This window comes from Brachionichthys hirsutus, chromosome 2 (genome assembly GCF_040956055.1).
Source record: "Brachionichthys hirsutus isolate HB-005 chromosome 2, CSIRO-AGI_Bhir_v1, whole genome shotgun sequence".
Lineage (NCBI taxonomy): Eukaryota > Metazoa > Chordata > Actinopteri > Lophiiformes > Brachionichthyidae > Brachionichthys > Brachionichthys hirsutus.
In genome coordinates this window covers 16,833,593-16,856,941 of record NC_090898.1, presented here as the reverse complement: position 1 = coordinate 16,856,941, position 23,349 = coordinate 16,833,593, and the positions used below count along the sequence as shown (strand labels likewise).

The 23,349-nt window shown below is 55.0% G+C and overlaps 1 protein-coding gene across 1 annotated transcript; it reads right to left on the bottom strand.

Annotated features, from left to right (window-relative positions):
* Window positions 1-38: 38 nt before the first annotated feature.
* znf217 (zinc finger protein 217) lies at window positions 39-22,950 on the bottom strand. The gene is given in 9 exon segments (XM_068743177.1): window positions 39-733; window positions 20,396-20,677; window positions 20,680-20,830; window positions 20,904-21,148; window positions 21,247-21,471; window positions 21,554-21,661; window positions 21,760-22,045; window positions 22,047-22,215; window positions 22,217-22,950. Coding segments are annotated over 9 exon segments (2,895 nt in total).
* Between the last annotated feature and the right edge of the window lie 399 nt (window positions 22,951-23,349).

Sequence of the window (23,349 nt, the reverse complement as noted above, 5' to 3'; positions counted from 1 at the left end):
CATTTCAAATCTCAATTAAATCTAAATGAAGTGTAAAATCAGAGCCAGTGGACAAGTCTCCCACTAATGTCCTCGCTGTCCTCCTGAAGTGTCCCACTAATGTCCTCGCTGTCCTCCTGAAGTGTCCCACTAATGTCCTCACTGTCCTCCTGAAGTGTCCCACTAATGTCCTCGCTGTCCTGAAGTCTCCCACTAATGTCCTCGCTGTCCTCCTGGAGTCTCCCACTAATGTCCTCGCTGTCCTCCTGAAGTCTCCCACTAATGTCCTCGCTGTCCTCCTGAAGTGTCCCACTAATGTCCTCGCTGTCCTCCTGGAGTCTCCCACTAATGTCCTCGCTGTCCTCCTGAAGTCTCCCACTAATGTCCTCGCTGTCCTCCTGAAGTGTCCCACTAATGTCCTCGCTGTCCTCCTGAAGTCTCCCACTAATGTCCTCGCTGTCCTCCTGAAGTCTCCCACTAATGTCCTCGCTGTCCTCCTGAAGTCTCCCACTAATGTCCTCGCTGTCCTCCTGAAGTCTCCCACTAATGTCCTCGCTGTCCTCCTGAAGTCTCCCACTAATGTCCTCGCTGTCCTCCTGAAGTGTCCCACTAATGTCCTCGCTGTCCTCCTGAAGTCTCCCACTAATGTCCTCGCTGTCCTTATGTCCTCCTGGTGAACTGTTCCGTGTCTGAGGTTCTTCTTTAGAGAACCTGTCCAGCAGCAGATCCTGTCCGTTCCACGTTTTCCGATCGACTCACGGATTCAGCATCGCGGCTCTAAAGTGCGTCGACGTTTCCAGCAAACATCCGAGCTAATTATCGGGGAAATATTCCCCAGTTATAAAGTCCGAGTGTCTCGTTTAACGTCGGCTGTAAATGCAACGGAAGGGGCGTCGCTCTGGGGGCTCTCAGCGGGTGAGGAGGGGGACAGTGTCCTCTCGACTCGCCTCCTCCTCAGACGCCGTTTCCTGTTGCTCCAAGATGCTATCGTAACAATTAAACAGATTTCCTCCAGCTCTATTATTTCAGGGCTATTAAAAATAATTGCCTTCTAAATTCATAAACATTTTATGCAATTCATCTTTTTCTTTTCCCCCCCAAGCAATCAAGTCTTCAATTACCTCCCCCCCATCAAAAGCCTGTTTTATGCCGGCCGGCTGACATTTGATGGTAAATGGGATTTGAACGCGGCGACACCGACCTGCCCCCTATTGTTGGGAACGAGCAGCCAATCACGTCGTCCATCAGACGCCTTAACGCCGTTAAACTATTCAGCCATAATTCCTGCCTGCATTTATAATTGCTGTCAAAGAGCGCACACCTCAGCGAGCAGATTAAAGCTGTAAATTATTTAGCGCCGTTACGACTTCGTCTCAGACGCGGCGCCACGCTTCGACCACGGAATTACCGGCTGGGGATTTTTCTTTTTTGAAAGAGGGGACGTAATACGCGTAAGACTCAACGTAAGCGATGGGAGTTCGGCTCGCTTCGATAGGTAGCGCCTCCGTGAGGGATTTACCGTTAGTGCGCCAAAGCACGTGATCTCACGGGAATCCTTTTTTCACCTGAAAGATGAGCCGCGTGACGATTCATCAAAACATTCAAGATGGCGACGGCGAGAAACACCGGGAGCGGAAAAGACGTATATTTGCGTGAAGCTGTACAAAAACAAGGATAAACCATCGAGTTGTCGTGGGCCCGTCAGTCTAAACAGAACCGTCACGGTATTTCCTGTATTTATTGATTCACAGCGATCGATATCCGACTTTCAGGACAAGGAGTCGACATGAAAAACTAAAATATTAAACCTCATTATCGAGGCATCTGGAATTGTTTTTCATGAATACTCAAATTTTGAAATGTGTTCTAATATATTGTTGTTAACTTATTCCGTCAGAATACGCGAAGTGGATAAAAGAATCGACTTTTATTGATTAGGTAAATGGCATGGTTCCGAGTAGGAATCCCTGAGGAACTAACTAGTGACGCTGGTTTAGCAGGTAATTAGGTGAAGTAAACCCATGAGCTGCTTTGATGGTTTATATGTTTGCATATTGAGACGGTTAATCAGCGTATCTATAACGTGTCACGGCTAATTACAGAACACGGCTTTCTGTAATTACGCAAACTGATCACGACGGAATGAGACGGAGTAAATGTAGAATCTGCTGGACAGCATCGAAGCTAATTTCACTCGTCTCAATACAGATAAATATCAAAAAGACCAAATCGATATATTTAATTTAAAAAAAATTATTTTCAGAATCTTAAAAAAAGACAATTCCGAAGTCGTAACGTCTCGCCGCCTGACCGGACCCTCCGATCGTTCTAATCGGCTCGCTGAGGAATCTGATTATGCACATAAGTACGCTGGCATCGCAGGCGCACTGAAATCCGACCTTGGTGAAATTGACGCCGGCTAGCATTTGCAAATCCTTCGTGAATCTGTCATTAAACATGCTATCAAACGCTGATGAGTGTTGGCGCGCTGCTCGCGGTGGCGTGGCCGCCCTGATGCTGATGCGCCGTAATGGGGACGATGTGCATCAGGATTCTCCTGCTTGGATTCACACAAAACATTTCCACTGACTTTGCTTCGCCGGACGAGCTCGGATTCTGTGCATCATCCGTTCGGTAAACCGACGAGGGGGAGGCCGGGCTCAAAATGTTCATCACACAGCGGCGGGGAAATGGCGGGCTCGTGTGTTTAATGAAGGGCTTTAGAACTTATAGCTGTAATGACCCACATCTGAACCCCCCCTTCTCCCATCGGTCCCTCCCTGAAGTCCTCAGGTTGTTACGTCTCTTTGAGAAATGTCCCAGCCAGAGAATCACGACGGCGTCCTTGTACCTGCAGAAGATCGAGGATATGAAAGGACAAATATTTGGAACATAAAGGCGGTGAAAAACGATGCACCTCTTCTTTTTGATAAATAATAAGCTATAAAACATTCTATCTAATGAGTCCTGTCCCCTGAGAGCGTTACGAGACAGAGGAATGCGTGTCTGTCCACTGTCCTGCATACCTCATGTCTCCAGATAGCCCACAGTCCTCCACCTTAATGGCGTTGCTTCAAATATGCTAATTAGGCCAAAATAAGTGATGAATGGAATACATTTGATCAATCAATAGGCCTACGCCCCTGGTGCTGCGTATTCATTGTACATCATTAATATGATGCTGACGTCATTTATCAAATATCAGTTGCTCATTTCTATCTTATTAATCACCCAAAAGCTGCAGGCTGATGAAACGCGTCTAGATTCAGGCGCTCTAAACTTCTACCACACGTTTGGCTGTTTCTTTCTTTCTCTCTCATTGTTTTTGTCCTTTAGATAATCAATAATAATTGCTTCTTAATAGTCACAAATAATCACGACTTTCTGTCTTGGTAAAGGATTATTGATTATCTTCACTACTTCTGCTGTTGAGGTTTTATCTGCTCATTGCGTTCAAATTAACCCATATTGGATCAATAAAACACCAATAATAGGCAAATGTCATGCAGGCTTTGTAAACTTTAACATCATTTGAGTGAATGCTAAAAAACTGCATGAATTAAGGGCTACTAGTGTTAGCGATCTGTAGCAGCAGTAAAGGGCTACTAGTGTTAGCGATCTGTAGCAGCAGTAAAGGGCTACTAGTGTTAGCCATCTGTAGCAGCAGTAAAGGGCTACTAGTGTTAGCGATCTGTAGCAGCAGTAAAGGGCTACTAGTGTTAGCCATCTGTAGCAGCAGTAAAGGGCTACTAGTGTTAGCCATCTGTAGCAGCAGTAAAGGGCTACTAGTGTTAGCCATCTGTAGCAGCAGTAAAGGGCTACTAGTGTTAGCAATCTGTAGCAGCATTAAAGGGCTACTAGTGTTAGCAATCTGTAGCAGCATTAAAGGGCTACTAGTGTTAGCAATCTGTAGCAGCAGTAAAGGGCTACTAGTGTTAGCAATCTGTAGCAGCATTAAAGGGCTACTAGTGTTGTCTGTAGCAGCAGTAAAGGGCTACTAGTGTTAGCAATCTGTAGCAGCAGTAAAGGGCTACTAGTGTTAGCCATCTGTAGCAGCAGTAAAGGGCTACTAGTGTTAGCAATCTGTAGCAGCAGTAAAGGGCTACTAGTGTTAGCAATCTGTAGCAGCAGTAAAGGGCTACTAGCATTAGCGATCTCTGCTGAGTAATAAGATTGACTTCCACGCAGCTGATGTCACAAAGTGTACGCTTGTAGACCCGCCTCTTTGAATCACAGGCAAAATAAATATAAATTTTTAGGAACATTAAGACAAACAATCACATTTTAGACTTAAATTTATGAATGCAATTAAAACGTTTCAAAAATAACCAGCTTGGTGTGGTCATGTGACCAGCGTGTTGGTGTCATGGGTTGAATTAGCGTAGCGTAGCCTCCTAGTCTCCAGGTCGTGTTCCTTCGATGGTATCCGACCTCATCCAACCTCCGTGCTTCGTGAAGCATCATAGGACGAAACGTTAATTAATAATTGATTCTACACGTGAACAAAAGATCAATGAATGAACCGGGTCTCCGTCTGTAAGGAACGGCGCCGTCGGCCGAGGCCGGTCCTCCCGGTGTCCGGTGTGGAGGCTTTGGGAGAGAGAAGCCGGCGGTTCATCGGCGCATCCTTCATGTTTGTCACGCCGCCCGCCTGAAGGCAGCGCGCTAGCTCAAACCGAAGCTGACAGCTACCAAATATGAAAGCAACAAATCACGCGTTTTTATTGGACTTAATCTCCGGCCTCGCCTCTTGCAGACGTCAGCACAATCACGGACGCCGCCGTCTCTCAGAGCCGGACGGCAGAGACGGGGACGCCCCTCGGCCTATTAGGAGGATTTAACACGGCGGGGAAAACATGCGCAAGAGATGAGATCCGGAAACATGCGTCCGGATCCCCGACAGGAGAGGCAGGCGGCGGTTTGCCTCGCTGGATTCTTCAGGGGGGAGACGCTTTTATTATTTAGCATCTGATCTTGTAGCAGGAAGTAGCATAGCTGGAATGGAGAGAAGAGTAGCACCGCCACAGAAAGGAAAAGAAAAGGAAACGCAGAGAGGATGAATTCAGCAAAGATCCAAATAAAATGTCCAAAAACCCTGATGCTATGATTCACTAGCGTGCTAACAACGGACGCTAGATTAGCTGTTGCTAACACACCTGGATTTGTGTCTAAGGTGTGAGTTGTTAGGATGCATTGTGGGTAATGCAGTCCCCAGACTTTCACATATGAAACATAATTTCTGGTTTGAGCTCTGCTGTGGGAGCATGATGCTACGCTAGAGAGCATTTAGCGCTCATGCTAAGGAACCGTTGTATCTGTAGGTGTGTGTGTGGAAGATTAAAATTATGAACCTGGACTTCACAGCTGTGGAGTTTTCCCCAAATAGGCATGGCAAGATGGCGAGTCTTGAATATTCAATGAGGCAAACGATTGTTGTCCAATTTTAAAGCAAACAAACTTTATTGATGTCGGGTCCGTTATCGGTCGCACGAGGAAGAGTTTGAGTTCACTACGGTGTCTAGCAGCGAGGAAGAGCGCTGGCAGCGGCGTCCCCGAACGCAACGAAAGACATGAGTATTATTAGTAGTATTAGTAGTATTATTAGTAGGAAGACTAGCTGGTGCTGGTATTAGCTAATGGGATCCTTCAAAGGATCCCATTAGCTAATACCAGCACCAGCAAATAGCGGTAATAAATAAACGTGTTTATTTATTACCGCTATTTGCACAGAAGCAGACACAAACTAGCATTAGCGTTAGCATTTATCAGGAGTCGTGTTTCTGTCTTTGGTCTTTTGACTCCCTCTATGTTCACCAGCTAGTCGCTAGCGTCGTTTGCTATGCGGAACGCCGCGGGTGAAATTTGTCACGGACATTTGCACGACAACGGAATCTGTTGTTAATATAAATATATTGATCGCAGCAGCTTTAATCAACGGATGAGACGCCACGCTTTTCACCGATGTGTTGCTTTGCCAGGAAACTCGGGAAAACGATGACTCGCAGCTGCGTTTTCAGATCTGCAGAACGGCTCCGCGGCGCCACGGAGGAGCGGCGCAACATCTGTTTGCTCATTTGTGTGTCAAACGCACAACATCAGCGATGACGGATCTCAGGATGATGCATCTCGCCGCGGCTGGCGTCGAGCATCGCGCTGATTGGTCCAAGGGGAAATTACAGTTCCAGATAAAGCGACACGTTTGTCGCTGATTGGCCCAGATGGGGACATTTTGGGGACATTTTGGGGACAGCGTGATTTCCATTTGTCTTAGGACGAATCTTTTTAAGGTCATTGAATCATTTTAAAACGCTTTGTTAACAGACGACCGGCGCCGGGACGGCTGAGGGTCCGTCGGTTCTGCCGCGGCGGCGAGACGAGAGTTTTCCTCTCGACTGTTCGCACCTGGCTGTTATGACATCACTTCCTGCCCTGCAGCCAGAAGCGGCCCGTCTGATGGTTTCTGCAGCCTGATGTAACAAAGGCTGGACCCTGATCCGGACCCAGACCCAGACCCAGACCTGGACACGGACCTCGGACACGGACCCAGACCCGGACACGGACCTCAGACCCGGACCCAGACCCGGCCCCAGACCCGGCCCCAGACCCGGACCCGGACACGGACACGGACCTCAGACCCAGACCCAGACCCGGACCCAGACCCGGACCCGGACACGGACACGGACCTCAGACCCAGACCCAGACCCGGACCCAGACCCGGACCCAGACCCGGACCCGGACCCGGACCCAGACCCGGACCCGGACTCAGACCCGGACCCCGACCCGGACACGGACCCGGACCTCAGACCGCATTAGCAGGAAACTTGAGCGAAGCACAGCAAAGACTTATTTATGTTCCCTCGTCTGTCAGTCAGCCTGAGTGGGCGTGGCCAGGAGGGGGTTGGTTGGTTGATGGATGGGGGGGGGGGCACGGAGCTCGCCAGCTCTCGCCCTCTGCTGCTGTCATCCGTTGCCCCGCAGCAGGCCAGCGCTGGTTGGCGTTTTGCTCACTTGTAATCCGTCTGTGTCTGGCCGCCTCCTCCCGGGTCACCTGTCACTCACTTTGACGCCAATCGGCATCGACGGCGGCAGATTCCAAGCGGCTGTCAGCCGGTAAACACAGGGGGGGCCCACGGCCCCCCAGCCATGAGACAACCGAAGCCTCGCCGCCCAAAATACACCCAATGTCGTCTAGTGGCGGGATGTGGCGGGATGCGAGACGACGTCGTCCTGCGAGTCGCTTCCCGGCCGCCGCCGGGGAGACGCCGTTTTGGTATCTGTCTCCAGTTAAAGGAGACGGATTAGCCGTCACGGCGGGACCAGGCGGCGCCGGGCCGGGATCCATCATGGCGGACCGTCGGAGGCCGCGAGTTCATTCTCCGGCCATGGAATGCGTCCATTCGTCACCTGTGATGGAGCGATTCGGGAACATGACGCCTTCATCGGCGGTCCAGATCAGACGCAGGATTGATGCCGTTTAGCTCCTCCTCTTCTCGTAGGAGAAGGGTTAGGGTTAGGCCCGGGACAGATCCCGCCTCCGGCCTCACCTCCAGAACCGTCCGGCTATTGGGACAAGTCAGGTGGCGTCGCCGGAAAAGGGGGCGGGCTCTCCTCCAGGTGCATCTGGGAGATGGATGCAGACAATCGTTCCGACATTCACACTCCCACCAGCTCCTCCCACCAGCTCCTCCCACCAGCTCCTCCCACCAGCTCCTCCCACAGCGTTCCCGTCTCATTGAAGAAGGATTTCACTTCCTTTGATGAAGATATCTTTCCATCCGTCCATCCGTCATCCGTCCATCCATCCGTCCATCCATCCGTCCATCCGTCCGCATCAGGATGGGGCGAAGAGGCGGAGCTTGTGACACATAAAGGCTTAAACTAGTCTAATCAGACTAGCAATCCCTGAATTAATGAAGGCGTCATGTTGCCTAGCAACCCTCCATTTTTCGGATGCCGACACCGGTGACATTTCATCTCATATTCAAAGAGCGGCGAGGCCCTCAATGAGATGCGTAATTAACATATTCTAATTGTGCTGAGCCCGGTGACGGTTGTGACAGAGCTCACTTTCCGTTTCTAATTCATGCTAATTTAATCTGTTCCTTTCCGCCGACTCGACCTTTCCTGATTGAGTTTCACCGCAAAGAATTTCGTGATGGATTGATTTATCAACCTCGCCGAAAAGTCCCGCCCTTCAGCCCCCCCCCCCCCGGAGACAAAACCAAGCAGGCTTTAACATGGACGGAAGCCCGGTGACGCATCGAGGCCGGGATCCGGAGGAGCAGAAGATGGCAGCCTTCCATCCTGACTCCGCCCACTCCGCTGCTGAACGCCGCGTTAATCGTGAAGATTCAACAGCAGCTTTAGCGAGCGTTCACCGGCCTGATCCGGTCTCGGTCCTGATCCGGTCTCTGTCCTGATCCGGTCTCTGTCCTGATCCGGTCTCGGCCCTGATCCGGTCTCTGTCCTGATCCGGTTTCGGTCCTGATCCGGTCTCTGTCCTGATCCGGTTTCGGTCTTGATCCGGTCTCGGCCCTGATCCGGTCTCGGCCCTGATCCGGTCTCGGCCCTGATCCGGTCTCGGCCCTGATCCAGCCCTGATCTGGTCTCGGTCCTGATCCGGTCTTGGTCCTGATCCGGTCTCGGCCCTGATCCGGTCTCGGCCCTGATCCGGTCTCGGCCCTGATCCAGCCCTGATCTGGTCTCGGTCCTGATCCGGTCTTGGTCCTGATCCGGTCTCGGCCCTGATCCGGTCTCTGTCCTGATCCGGTCTCGGCCCTGATCCGGTCTCAGCCCTGATCCAGCCCTGATCCGGTCTCGGTCCTGATCCGGTCTCGGCCCTGATCCAGTCTCGGCCCTGATCCGGTCTCTGTCCTGATCCGGTCTCGGCCCTGATCCGGTCTCAGCCCTGATCCAGCCCTGATCCGGTCTCGGTCCTGATCCGGTCTCTGTCCTGATCCGGTCCTCATCCGGTCCTGATCCGGTCTCGGCCCTGATCCGGTCTCTGTCCTGATCCGGTTTCGGTCCTGATCCGGTCTCGGTCCTGATCCGGTCTCTGTCCTGATCCGGTCCTGATCCGGTCCTGATCCGGTCCTGATCCGGTCTCGGCCCTGATCCGGTCTCTGTCCTGATCCGGTTTCGGTCCTGATCCGGTCTCGGCCCTGATCCGGTCTCTGTCCTGATCCGGTCTCGGCCCTGATCCGGTCTCGGCCCTGATCCAGCCCTGATCCGGTCTCGGTCCTGATCCGGTCTCGGCCCTGATCCGGTCTCTGTCTTGATCCGGTCTCGGTCCTGATGAGGGGCTTATGCAGCGCTCAGCGCGGTGGCCCCGCCCTCATCTGCAGGGCTGCTGCTGTGATTGGCTAACGACCCGCGGCTCCGGGGAGAGCTGCCATCTTGTAATTTGGTTATCAGGCATGAAGGAGAGAATTCCAAGTGCCAGGAAATGTGAGGCAGAATAAATGGTTCACGCCGCGGGTCGCCCGGGGTGACGGTTCTTATTGAATGTACACGAGGGGGGGGCGGCCCGTTGGGGGGGGGGGCTGTGACGTCGGCGGCTGACGCGTCCTGAACGCAGCCTCGCGCTCTGAAGCCGCCCGGCCCTTATTTGTTTTGATGCTCTGTTTTGGGATGGGGAGTCGTCTCCATGGAGACGGAGCTGTCATGCCCCCCCCCCCCCCCCCGACGCTGGCAGCGGCCCCCGGGCAAAATGAAAACGAGTAAGTGGCATAGATAAATCATGGCAGCGAGCGGCTTAATGGAGGTCCCACCGGGGGGCGGGGCAGGGCGAGGGGGCGGGATCAGTGGAGAGGGTTGCTGTTGTTTACTCACAACAGAATTAAAGCAACGCCCCTATTGTTGCTGTGTCCTAATTATTCATGGCCGGTCGGGTTACGGGGGCGTGGCCTGTGCCATCCTCTCCCGTGTGGACCGGGGGCTGCCACGGTGTGGGGGCGGGGCCAGAGCGGGGCTGTTGTCTCCGGTGTCAACAGGGACTGTCCTCCATTTGTAGACGTCCACTCGTCCCATCTCGTCCCTGCACTGAGGAGCATCATTAGGGGGACCTGTCAATGCCCCCCCCCCCCCCCCGCCTGTTATCCGGGTGCTATAAATACTCTGCATCCGTCCGGCTTGGATTTACCTTCACGCCATCCGTCCTGCTGCCGGTAAGGCTGGGTCGAAGATCTCGTCAATCGGTTGTGTCTTTTAAATCTTCACCTGATGATGGCGCACCTGTACCTTTGATCCCGTCTGTTTCTTTATTGTCCTCTCTGACAACCCCAAATGGGCGGCGGCATTCAAGCAGGTAAATTATGCTGGATGCGGAGAGGACTCGTGTTCCCCCCGGGTTCCCGTTGTAGCTGATCAAACGGACCTGTGGGGGCCCAGACCGTCATTGGGCGGGGCGGGGCGGGGCGGGGCGGGGCCGCACCGACCATCGCTACCACAGCTCATGGCCAAATTGTCTGGCGTTTGGAAGCCTCACGACGTCCGGCCCCGACTCCCCCGTCGCTGGGGGTGTGCAGGTGAGGTGGGCGGGGGCTGGACGCCACCGAACCGTAACCCAGACAAGGTGAGAGCTTCTCCTCGCTAAATCGGTGATTACATTGGTCGGTTAAAAGAAAGGGGCGGAGCGGCGATTCAATCATGTTTCTACGTAGTGCCCCCCCCACGGCCTTTGAAGCCGGGGGGGGCACCACACGCCAACTGCCCCAGAGAATTGGCCCGTGAAGCACCATTAGCGAGCTGCAGCCTTTCAGACGGCGGATGGTGTCGGATTACAGCGAGTCGGATCCGCCTCGCTGTAATCCGACACCATCCGACTCGCCAGACGACCTGAAGCGGCTCCCAGCTTCACGGCAGGAGCCAAGACGGAATTTCATATTTAGCTTTGACACCTTTGACAATCGGAGGGAAGAGGATCAACCTTCAGAACCTTCAGAACCTTCAGAACCTTCAAGCATTCATGAACCTTAGATCAGCTGCATTTTTTAAAGTCGCCTCGCTCATCCGAATCAACATTTCAAAGTGTTGGAGGAGCCCCCCCCCTGACTGTGGTGGCAGATCACAGGGGGGGGGGGGGCAGATCGGCCCGGCTCATTCTCATTGTTCAGAAACCGGGCTGGAAGGGAAGACGCCCTTAAAAGGCTTAAACGCAACCTTTCATCTCCGGAAAACAGAAAACAGCCAGAAAACGGGCTCGGATCAGGTCGGATCAGGAAAACAAGGACGGGTCAGTAGAAACGGTTTGAGAGGAGAGAAGAAGCTGGAGTGGCTCGAGAGGAAACCGGACCTGGACCGGATCAGCACAGGTCGGATCAGCACAGGTCGGATCAGCTCAGGTTGGATCAGCACAGGATCGGATCAGCACAGGATCGGATCAGCACAGGTCGGATCAGCTCAGGGTCAGATCAGCACAGGTCGGATCAGCACTGGGTCGGATCAGCACAGGTCGGATCAGCACAGGTCGGATCAGCACAGGTCGGATCAGCTCAGGGTCGGATCAGCACAGGTCGGATCAGCACTGGGTCGGATCAGCACAGGTCGGATCAGCTCAGGGTCAGATCAGCACAGGTCGGATCAGCACTGGGTCGGCGCTGCACAAAAGTAAAACAGACGCAGAATCCGTCGGCTTCCCTTTTCCTCTCCCACCACGTTTTAATTTTCATCAAGCGAGGCTGGATGGGCCGTAGTTCAGACGATGAGATGTGATGATCTAAAACAATACAGGAAATAAAGAGCGGGAGGGGGCGGAGCTCCTTCATTGGACAGATTTAATTACGCTGACGAGGCAGACGATCCAGCGAGCTGTGAAATGAACCCTTGATTACCGATCAAGCTCGAGCAGCCGTGGAAAAGGACCGACCGCTATCTGGAGGTACGTATTCCAGATAGCGCTTAGTGCCGGATTGGCTAGGTAGCGTTAGCGCAGTGACGAAGAGGACCGGTAGCTGAACACTTAGCAGCTGGCTTGCGTCACACGAACCTTCCTCCTCCTGCAGGGAAATGGAAGACGAGAGGAAACAATGACAAACGCAGAAACGGCTCGATGCAACCTGCCGGTACCGGAGAGGTCCAGTCTCTATTCGGAGCAGAAACAAAGATTGATTCTGCGTGTCTATGTTAGCGTGACAAAACGCGCCAACCAGAGGAGCGAAACGAGAGCGTCGTCGGTTTAACACGAATTAAACGCCGATGATTCATTCTGCACAACATCATCCGATGGGGGTGGGGGGGGTCAGACCTGATGTTCGACGGGCAAAAGCACGGCCCGACGGGGCGAACGGCGTAATTAGCTGTAAATAATGAACAGGAAACGGAGACTCGTTTGTGCTTTAAATTATCCTATTAGCATTAGTCATAGTCCCGAAAACCGAACAGCGGGGGTCCAATTACATCTTTGTCATATTAAAGCGCTTTCACAAAGTCTTTTTCAAATGATCCATAAGACCTCAGTTAGCGGCGAGGCTAACCGTTAGCTGCTGGCTCCTCTCTGAGGAGTGCTTGGTGGCGAGGCTAACCGTTAGCTGCTGCTTTCTCTCTGAGGAGCGCTTGGCGGTAAGGCTAACCGTTAGCTGCTTTGGCTGTAAGGCTAACCGTTAGCTGCTACCTCCTCTCTGAGGAGCTCTTGGCTGTAAGGCTAACCGTTAGCTGCTGGCTCCTCTCTGAGGAGCGCTTGGCGGTAAGGCTAACCGTTAGCTGCTACCTCCTCTCTGATTAGCGCTTGGCGTTAAGGCTAACCGTTAGCTGCTTTGGCTGTAAGGCTAACCGTTAGCTGCTGCTTCCTCTCCGAGGAGCGCTTGGCGGTAAGGCTAACCGTTAGCTGCTGCTTCCTCTCTGAGGAGCTCTTGGCTGTAAGGCTAACCGTTAGCTGCTGCTTCCTCTCTGAGGAGCTCTTGGCGGTAAGGCTAACCGTTAGCTGCTACCTCCTCTCTGCATGACAGCATGCATAGAATAAAATATGTGCCCTGTCTTGTACATTTCATTCTTGGCTTGAACGGACAAGGGAGGCGGACAGAGGAGAAATAAAGCGCCGTAACGAATCTGAAGGGCGTGACTCCTTGTGATCAGACGCTCCGGCGAACCCTTCGGACCGCTGATGGCTCCGCGGCCGAGGGGAGGACGAGGCGGGATTGACGAGCACACATAAATTCTAATTATTACCAATGTATGCGATCCTGCAAATGGCTGTCCTCGCCGTGGAGGACAACCCCCCCGTCTCAAAATGTCCCCTCAGACTTCTCACGCCTCTAAAGCTGAGCGGGAACGAAAGCAACGGGTCGAAGGAAGGCGAGAAGACCGGCTACCGGGAAGAGGAAGGCGCGGCGATCAATTAATCCCGGCAGTAATTGGAGGAGTGTGTACGTAAAGCGGGAACGCCGTAATGAATGTCATCCATCGCGCACGTTTCCTCGCTGGCCGGAGAACCCCCCCCCCCCCCCCCCCTCATCCTCCGGATCTCTGCTTAGCCATGCAGATCCGGCTGACAGCCCGGTACGTCTCTGTCCCCCTAATTGGACAGAATAGAGTTGTTTATGGACATCGCAGACATTTAGGACTCAGTTGGGGGCTGCTCAAAAATCATTAGCAAACGGCCCCCGTTACCGGACTGTCAGCTCCACTCCACCGGCGTCAAGGCGGCGCCATAAAGATGTTTATCTCCGTCAACGACGGGAGCGCCGGAACATTCAGACATGTTATGAAATGAGAGTCTCCGCCTCCCAGCAGCTTGTTAGATCCCTCCCGCCGCCGCCGCCGCCGCCGCCGCCTCGTGTGAGCGAGGCGATGCTTTTTTGCTAATTGGAAAAACACCGTCTGTACAATGTGCAGCGGCGGATATTTACACACCTCAGAGGAACGTGGCGATGGCTCAGGCCGTGTTCTGATGGTTCTGAGGTTGAAAGACGCTGTGATCAATACTTTCTCAGGTGATCGACACAGGTAGCAGGGTCCATTTAGGGGCGGGCACCTTGCCCCGCCAGGAGGAAGTCCATTTCAGGCACTTTCCTGATGATGTCATCATAGATGTTCTGTAATCTAAAATGTGTGATTAACTCGGTTCTGCAGCGTTTTATGGACCCAACAGTGGATCAATGAATCAGAAATGACATGTGACGCATTGATTGGACAGAGAGCTGCTTCCCTAACCCTGAAACGTCCCCGCGGCTCCAAACACGAGCTGCAGGTTCGACTCCGACCTGCACGGGGCCCCCGCTGGGGGGCCCCGCCCTGCCCGGGTCCAGCAGCTAGCGGCGCATTAACGGCGAGCCGTTCCGGCGGCAGCCCCGCGTCAGGATGCAAACGTGCCGGCCGATTGATCGGAGCGACCACAGAAGAAGACTCAGGAAAACAGACACGCGTGATCCGGAAGGTTCGGCGTTTTCCGTCCCCTCTCTCTTCACCCCGAGCCGATCGATGGCGAGCCGCTCGTCCCGCCGCCCTCCTCCAGAACTTATCGCTTCCCGGGTGACATTGAACTCCCGATGCCCCGGCCGCCGAGACGCGTCTCTGAACTCACACAATTACTCTTCATCCCCACCAACAATTTAGTAATGAAGTATTGATTTCCAGATTCCTCTCTTCTGGATGATATGAGATTGTGTTTGATAAACTGTGCGCGGCCTCTAATCTGCGGCGTCCCTTTTCCCGCTGTCGGTAAAACAAAGTGCCACTGGAGCGATAATGACCGGGGAACATCGATGGACTCGTTTCATCAATTTGTAACACTTGACAATGAAGAAGGGCGGCCATTGCTCAAGCTGCAATGTCAAAGTTTATTGCTCTGGGCTCGCTCGTATTGGGAGCCAGACGTCTTCTAATTTATGACCCCCAGCGTGCCGGTTCCGTTAACGGAAAGGTTTGTATTCCGGGGCGTGTTGGCGCCGCACCTGGGTTTGAGTTTCAGGGCCAACGGGGGAGGCGACGAGACTCTGACTGTTTGAGATGCAAGGAGCCGCCGTTAAGGACGGGATGCTAACGCTCCGGTGCTAGCATCCCGGAAGCAACGACGGAATGTCCTCAGAGCACCAAACGCACCGTTAAAAATACAGATCTGTGAAGGCCTCATTTTATTTTGGTGTTTCATCCCTAAAACAATGTCTGAAGCTCCATGGCGTTAGCCTTCCTCATCAATAAAGGGTGCCAGTTAAGCCTGGCATAATGAAGTATGGCGGGGAGCGCATGGCGGGTAACGCGTGGCGGGTAACGCGTGGCGGGGAACGCGTGGCGGGTAACGCATGGCGGGGAGCGCATGGCGGGTAACGCGTGGCGGGTAACGCGTGGCGGGGAACGCGTGGCGGGGAGCGCATGGCGGGTAACGCATGGCGGGTAACGCATGGCGGGGAACGCATGGCGGGTAACGCATGGCGGGTAACGCATGGCGGGTAACGCATGGCGGGGAACGCATGGCGGGTAACGCATGGCGGGGAGCGCATGGCGGGTAACGCGTGGCGGGTAACGCGTGGCGGGTAACGCGTGGCGGGGAACGCATGGCGGGTAGCGCGTGGCGGGGAACGCGTGGCGGGGAACGCGTGGCGGGTAACGCGTGGCGGGTAACGCGTGGCGGGTAACGCGTGGCGGGGAACGCGTGGCGGGGAACGCGTGGCGGGTAACGCGTGGCGGGTAACGCGTGGCGGGTAACGCGTGGCGGGTAACGCGTGGCGGGTAACGCGTGGCGGGTAACGCGTGGCGGGTAGCGCGTGGCGGGGAGCGCATGGCGGGGAGCGCATGGCGGGGGCGCATGGCGGGGAGCGCATGGCGGGTAACGCATGGCGGGGAGCGCATGGCGGGGAGCGCATGGCGGGTAACGCATGGCGGGTAACGTATGGCGGGGAGCGCATGGCGGGTAACGCATGGCGGGTAACGCGTGGCGGGTAACGCGTGGCGGGGAGCGCATGGCGGGGAGCGCATGGCGGGGAGCGCATGGCGGGTAACGCATGGCGGGTAACGCATGGCGGGTAACGCGTGGCGGGTAACGCGTGGCGGGTAACGCGTGGCGGGGAGCGCGTGGCGGGGAATTTTAATCCAGCATGTTTTTATTCTTATTACTATTCATGCATTATTTCCGGAGGTAAAAGGGAAACTGTTAAAACACAACTTCCTCCATGGAGGTAAATATCTGCTGATTAATTATTCATTTATGTGTTTATTTATTAAACAATGCGTTTAAAAGTATAAATATTTAAGTATGTTTATGCTACATTATTGAGTATTCAGTGGCAAATGTACACGAAACATTGATATTAGTAACATTGATATTAGTTTGCTTTAATTAGTGATGATTTTATTCCTATATTTCATTGATGATGTTTGAGCGGCTTATAAACACCAAAATCAGGAGTTTGTATTTATATCTGGTTATAAAGGTTAGCATTAACCCTTTATAATGCGCTCTTATCAACACGTGACTGAGATATTTATCAGCGTGTAATGAAGTATTTGAACTGGTTTTAAATCTCTGATTCTCTACTTCCTGCTTCCTGCTTCCGTCACCGTCGTTATTTATTCTTTCTCTACTTCCTGGACAGCGTCGTTATTTCCAACGAATCCGTCTCATCAGGAATAAATATTCCACCTGGTCGGAGCGCCGGGAACGCCAGCAGATACTCCGGCGGCACTGGGCGGAAGCAGCTACCGTTCGGGTGAGGGGCTCCAAAGGCACCTGAGGGGAAATGTCATGGCTGCCATCCCAGAATGCAACGCTGATGCCTGCTTGCCATCTGCTCCCCATGAGCACCGAACATCCAAAGAGAAGCGCCTCAGTCCGGCCCCTAACATCTCGGACCGAGGTCGGTGAGTGGACCCCGGGGGGGGGGGGGGGGGGGGGGCACCCGGTCGCTGTTACACTTCCTGTAAATAACCCCTCCATGCCTTTGGTTTTATCATTCCCTGCAAATGATGCCCCCCCCCAGAGTCGACGAGAAATAGCATTATTTTATGGCGTGGAAAAAAGAGGAGATAAAAAGTGGAGCCGGGGAGAGAGAAAAGGGAGGCGGGGCTAAAAAGGTCCTTCAGGGAACACGGTGTAAATGAAGTTCCAGGGATGAGACGGGCGAGCAATGAGGCGTGGATGAGGATGTACGCCGCACATCATCGGATGGAGACGCGGGAAAACGGCTTCATTGAGGTGTCAGTCCTCGTCCATCAATCAATCATCCGAGAGAAACAATAACGCGGCGGCGGCGGCGGCGGCGCCTTTTATGGGGCTTCCTCATGGGGGTCGGAAGCAGCACTTAAGTGTCGTTCTGACACCTGCAGAAAAACAGAAGCTTATTTCACACGCAGGGGGAGCAGATCGGAGGGGGGGGGCTCGGTATACCCCGTCCACCCGGGGGGGGGGGGTATCGCCACCAGATTTCACGCCACGCGTCCGGAACGCCATCGCTGCCGCCGTATGTTGCGTTCACAGTTCTTTTTACTTTCTTTAAATGTCGCGTCGGTCGGTCGGTCTGGACGCACACCTGGTGCAGGTGTTGCTTTCTTCGATGTCGCCCGGCGCCGCTGCGATTCTCCACGTCTGCTTCTGAGCGCTGCTGCTAACGGTTGATGGATGATGATGTCATAGTGATGTCACAGCGGCAGGACTCGGATACGGTTCGATGGGGATCACCTTTACCTGCCGTGCTAATGTGCTACCAGCCCTTTGATGCTATCAGCTAAATGCTAACATTAGCATTGATTGAAGTCCAGATATGAACTCTACATTGTGCCGCTTCAGGCTGGAGAACGCCGCTAACGCTAGCCGGCCTGCTGATGGAGCGGCGTGGGGTTCTGTTTTGGCGTCACGGTTACCTGCTACGAGAGCGGCTCGATGCTCGGCGCCATCCCAACGCAAAAAGCAAACGACAACGACAACAAGCGAGTAACGGTCGAACCGTCGCCTCGGCTGAACGGGCGCCGTTTGATCTCCCCAAACCGGGTCCCTGACGGCGCGTCGGCAGCACGAAACATGACACGTCATCCATTATTCCGTTGATGCGGCGTGCTCGCCCCCCCCCCCATATGGCCCGTTGTCTCCAGACGCCCAGATCCCTCTCCTCGGGCCAGCGGCTGTTTTTGTGGGATCCGTTTCGTGGCTCCTCTTCCTCAGAGGGACGGCGTGACGATGACGATGATGAGCAATCACAGCCAGAACAGCCTCAGATCCTGACCGGATCCGCCGGCCCGGCCCGGCCCGGCCGCTAATCCATGCAAGCAGACAATCTGGAGGCAACAATTACGAGTGATGAAAGGAGTGAAACTAAAGGGGGGGGGTGGGGGCTGATGGGGTGGGGGGGGGGGGGGAATGCAAGGCGGCGCTGCAGACCAGAAAAGTGAGTGTCCCCCCAGCAGAACGTGATGAAGAGGAAGAAGAAGAAGAATCCTTTAATGCCCGTGCATGCAACACACACACACACACACACACACACACACACACACACACACACGCACACACACACACACACAATGAAACGGTGGGAGGACGAGGATCCGGAGCCCGACGACCGCCGGTGGCGTTTAGCCCGAAGGATCCGTCCAGCAGTGACGCACGCCGTCGTGGGACGAAGACGCCAGACGTGGAGAAGTAAGAAAACAATCAATCAATACAATCAATACAATCAATACAATCAATACAATCAATAACACAAACATGGAATGAAAATGTTTCCTTCATGATTTCAGCTTCTTTCACAGCAGCAGCCGTTTGTCCCCACGGACAAAGACGTAAAGGACGTCCCGGTCAGGAGACATGTCTTTATGTCCCTGCGTTAAAGAGAAGCGTGCAGGAGACTAAAAGCATCATCACTCTGGGGGGGGGGGGGGGGGGTGGTGCTTCTCGCCCCCACTTTGCCTCAGTGTGGGGCAATCTGAGCGTGATGCTAAGTGAAATGCTCATTTGCATTTGTGATTACCGAGGCCCGTCGGCGACGTGCGCTAATGTGAGCTAATGCAATAGATTACCCAGCGCAGGCCCGGGGGGGGGGGGGGGGCAAGCAGATGTGGTCTCCTCAAAGAGACGGAGGCGGGGCTCCGAGTCCAAGCGGTCGCCTCAAAGACGAGGGCGGGGCTCCGAGTCCAAGCGGTCTCCTCAAAGAGATGGAGGCGGGGCTCCGAGTCCAAGCGGTCTCCTCAAAGAGACGGAGGCGGGGCTCCGACCGTTTGTTGTGTGCACGTTCATCGGCACGGCGACCGGTTTGCGTGACTCGTGGGTCGATTCAACAACCGTGAGTTCACGTCTGCGGCTGCAGAAGCTGAGATGAGACCACGCTTCAGGCCACGCCCTTATCGGCCTTTGACAGCCTGTGTGACCAATCAGTGTCTGACGTCCTTCCTGGAGGGCGGGCCTTCTCGGTGCTAATGCTAACCCAATAGCACCGACTCCACCTGCTCACGAGTCCCGACCTGCACGCTGCAGGCCCGCCCACAGGAAGCGTTCAGGCCCAACGCCTACCAGCTTCACTTTGTAAACGCCGCCATCTAGTGGCCGCATCGAGTCAGTGACGCTGAAAACGGGTTTCAAGCGGCCCCTGTTTATTCCAAGACTCCCGCAATGATTCCATGAATTCAGATTCGACCCTTCCAGATGTTTGACCGCTGTTCTAATTCAACTGGGAGAACTCCAGACTGGAACCGAACCAGATCGGATTTAAAAAGGTTTTCGTCATCAAATCCGAACACCCAGAATGCACCTCTTCTAGATCTGTGATGTCTATTAACTGTAAATCTGAACCCGAATCAGTTTTCATTCCTCCTCCAAATCTGCAGCCCGATGGTTGGTTTCCGTGGCAACAGACGACGCTCCAGAACGTTTGGCTTCCCACTTTATTGAAACGTGTCGCACAAATCTCCAACAGAACAGGATGTGGAAATACATCAAAGGAAATAACTTAAACATTTCTCAGTGGCAAAAATATGAGAATCACCCGAGGCGTAACCCGAGCCGTAACCCGAGCCGTAACCCGAGCCGTAACCCGAGCCGTAACCCGAGCCGTTCACATTTCATCGTTATGGCTGTTTTTTTATTATAACACGGTCATACTGGGTCAAACCGGTTCCGACGAACAGCTGGGACCACTTGCTGCCACTTCGGTCCGATCGGTGCGACCATCGGACACGCACGTCTTACTGAGGCGTGAGAACGGCGCCCTGAACCCGGGCTCGCGGGCCGGTAACAGAACGTCCGGTACAGCCGGTGAAACGTGGCGTCAGGTCAGACCTGGACTCTCCGAACCGGGTCACACTGGCCAAAGGTTCTGGTGAAGGTGCTGCTCGCCAGCCTTTTTCCTCGGTGCCCCCTCAGGTACGTTTGGGAATGAGGCCGGGGGGGCCCTCGTCGGTATGGGTTGGTACAGCGCCGGTCTGCCCCCTGAGAAAAGACCTTTCATGTTAGCTCGCCAACAAGCAGGCAGAAAGTGGACCGGGCTAACCCCCGACTTACCGGGCTTTGGGTCGCCCGGCCCTCGGTGATACAGGGACGCCAGGGCGCTGGTCGTGTAGGGGCGCAGGAAGCCCATCATGCCCCAGCCATCGCCCAACCCCCCCAGGTGACCCAAGCTCTCGGACGGACCCGCCCCTTGTGGCGTGGCTTTCGCGTTCCTCCCTGAGATAAGCAGACTGCCGGTTCCGTTCCCCATCGGACCTCCCAAGACGGGCTTCTCGCCGCCGTCGGCGGGCGCTTTATACTTTAACCTCCTTCTCAAAGGCTCGCCAAAATCCATCCGGGGAGTCGACCAAAGTGGGAGGACAGGTACAGGCGGGCGGCGTCCGGCCGCCAGAGGACGCCGCCCGCCGGCGGGTAGCGTCTCTCCACTGGGGGGCCCAGTCGGTCCATGACATGACTTCCTGTGTTGGGTTTCCTCAACGGCTCATTGTGCTTGGGGGGGTACATTAATACCCCGCGGGGGCTCCCGGACATCTCCCGGGGCCGGGTTAACGGGAGCGCTGACCGGCGGAGGAGGCGGGGACCTGGTCCGGCGTGGGTGGCGCCGGGCAATCATCGGAAGCGGGGAGACATCCTTCCCATTCAGAGCGGGGGGGCAGCCCGTCAGCCGTCTCTGGGAGCCGTTGTGTGCGGGGGGGTCCGGCTTGGCTTTGTGGCTGATCTTGGCGTGGATCACCAGAACCTCCGGGTACATCGTCTCAAACGGGCAGAACAGGCAGGAAACGGGAAGAAGTACCGCGTCTGCCGGTTCTGCAACGGAGCGATGGCGAGATTTAACGGGCCCTCGGGGTTCTCCAGCCCCGCCTCCCATGTGCAGGTCGCCATCGTCCACCGTCACCCGGACCGGCGGGTCGCCAGGTTGCTGTCGGTGTCCTCTGGCGTTGCACCGGCGCATGCTCCTCCTCCAGGAACGCCCACTTTGCTTCCGTCACTGAGGGGGGCCACTGAGGGAACCGCTCTGCTGGGAATGTCCACAGAGGGGCGCTCCTTGTGCCGCCGGTCCAGGTGGTATTTCAGGGACGTCTTCTGGGCGGCGGCGTAGTCGCAGTACGCACACTTGAACGGTTTCTCACCTGGAAGGAACCGGTCAGCAGAAACAGATTAGAACCCGAGCCGGCCCTCGATCAATGCAAACCAGAGACCGGCTCGACACACCTGTGTGGGTCCTCAGGTGGACCGTCAGATAGTAGCTGGACCGGAAGGACTTACTGCAGTAGCTGCATTCTTTTGATCGGCTTTTTGATCGATCGGAACCTTCTTCACCTTCAAAACAGAAAGAAAGCACGTGTAATTACGCGAGCCACCAGCAGAGGGCGTCCTCGTTCCTGGATCACAGCAGATCAAAGAGGCGTGAGTTTTACCTAAAGCCAGGATTTCTGCTGATGACTCCTCCAGGCCTTCGTCCGGGCCTTCGTCCGGATGCTCCAGCCCCCCCTCAGCAGGAGCGGGACTGTCCCCCCCCCCTCGCTCACGCTTGTGGACCCTGGAGTGCAGAACTAACTGATGGTAGGTCCGGAAGGTTCTGTGACATTCCTCACAGGTGGTTGGCCTCTCCTTGTCCACCAGGGACCTCTGCTGCGGTTCTACCGCCGCGTGGGACCGGAGTTCTCGTCCCAGACCCGCTTTGCTGCTTTTGTCTCTCTGGTCTCCCGTTGGGCTCGTCCTTGTCCGAGCCACAGTCCTCGTTGTCGGTGCCGGTGCCGGTGCCGGCGTCTTTGCCCGTGCTGTGGTTGGCCGCCACCTTGCCCGTCGTGGCCAGCTGCCAGGCCTGGTAGGTGGTGACGGGATCCAGCTGGGCGATCCATTTTGATGGGGCGCGGCATAAGTCTCATACCGTGAAGAAATGTTTCCTGTGTAGCGGCCGAGCGGGTCGTGCCGTCCCGGTGCTCCCGGTCCCGCCCTCCTTTTGGCTCCGCCTCTCGATTGTGTACTTTGCTATGTTCCACTAGCGTGTCGCGGTCCGGGAAGAAGAACCCACAGACCATGCACATTTGGCACGCCGTGACCACGGGTTCCGGAGGCTGTCGGACGACGCCGTTGACCGTGGCCCGGCGCCTTGCTGGGTCCGGGTCTTGCTGGGCTTTGCCCTTCGGTCCTGGTTTTCCGTGCATCTTGACGTGGTTCTTGAGGAACCAGGACTCCCTGAAGCGCCGCCCACAGACGCTGCAGCCGTAGGTGAAGTGGTCCTTGTGCCTCCTCATGTGGGACTCCAGCTCGCCGGCGTCCCGGGCCACCTGACCACACACGACGCAGCTCTGGACCGCCTCTTTCTCAATGGGGGGTCTGCTGGCTGACGGGGGTCTCTCTCCTGGGATTCTGAACTCTGCTTCCACCCGCAGCACGGCCGGTTCTGAGAACGTGGTGGCGTGCTGGGTCAGCACGTGGGGTCCCAGCTGGTCCGGGCGAGTGAAGGTCAGGTCACAGAACATGCAAGACGACGGCCCGCTTCCAGAACAAGTGCTGCGTGGGGTCACGCTGGGGCCCGGTTCTGGGACGGCCCGGTTACTGCAGAGAGGACTGTCCACGCAGGACAGCAGCGACCGAGAGGACATCGCCCTCTGCTGGACACACACAATAATGGAGAACCTGCAATCAAAGGGAGAAACATCTATGAGCCCCCCCTGACCGTCGGACAGAACCAGGACCCCACAGGGGCCGTAAAGCCACCAGAACCTTTCAAAGCGCCAAAACAGGAAGTTCAACTTTTGAGCTGGTCGAGGTGGGGGGGGGGGGGGTCTGGGGGGCGTTGACCCCCCCCCTCTCAATAGAACAGTGATTGGCTGTCTGGTGACTTTGTTGTTGTGGCTCATTAGCATTTTCAGTTTCACGGGGGGGGGGGGGGGGGGGCATCCCATTACAATATACATAGATGGACCTGGGAGCTCCGCCCCCAACACCTACCTGTACCGGTCGGAACAGAAGGTGAGCATCACGTGTTTCTCCCCTTCATG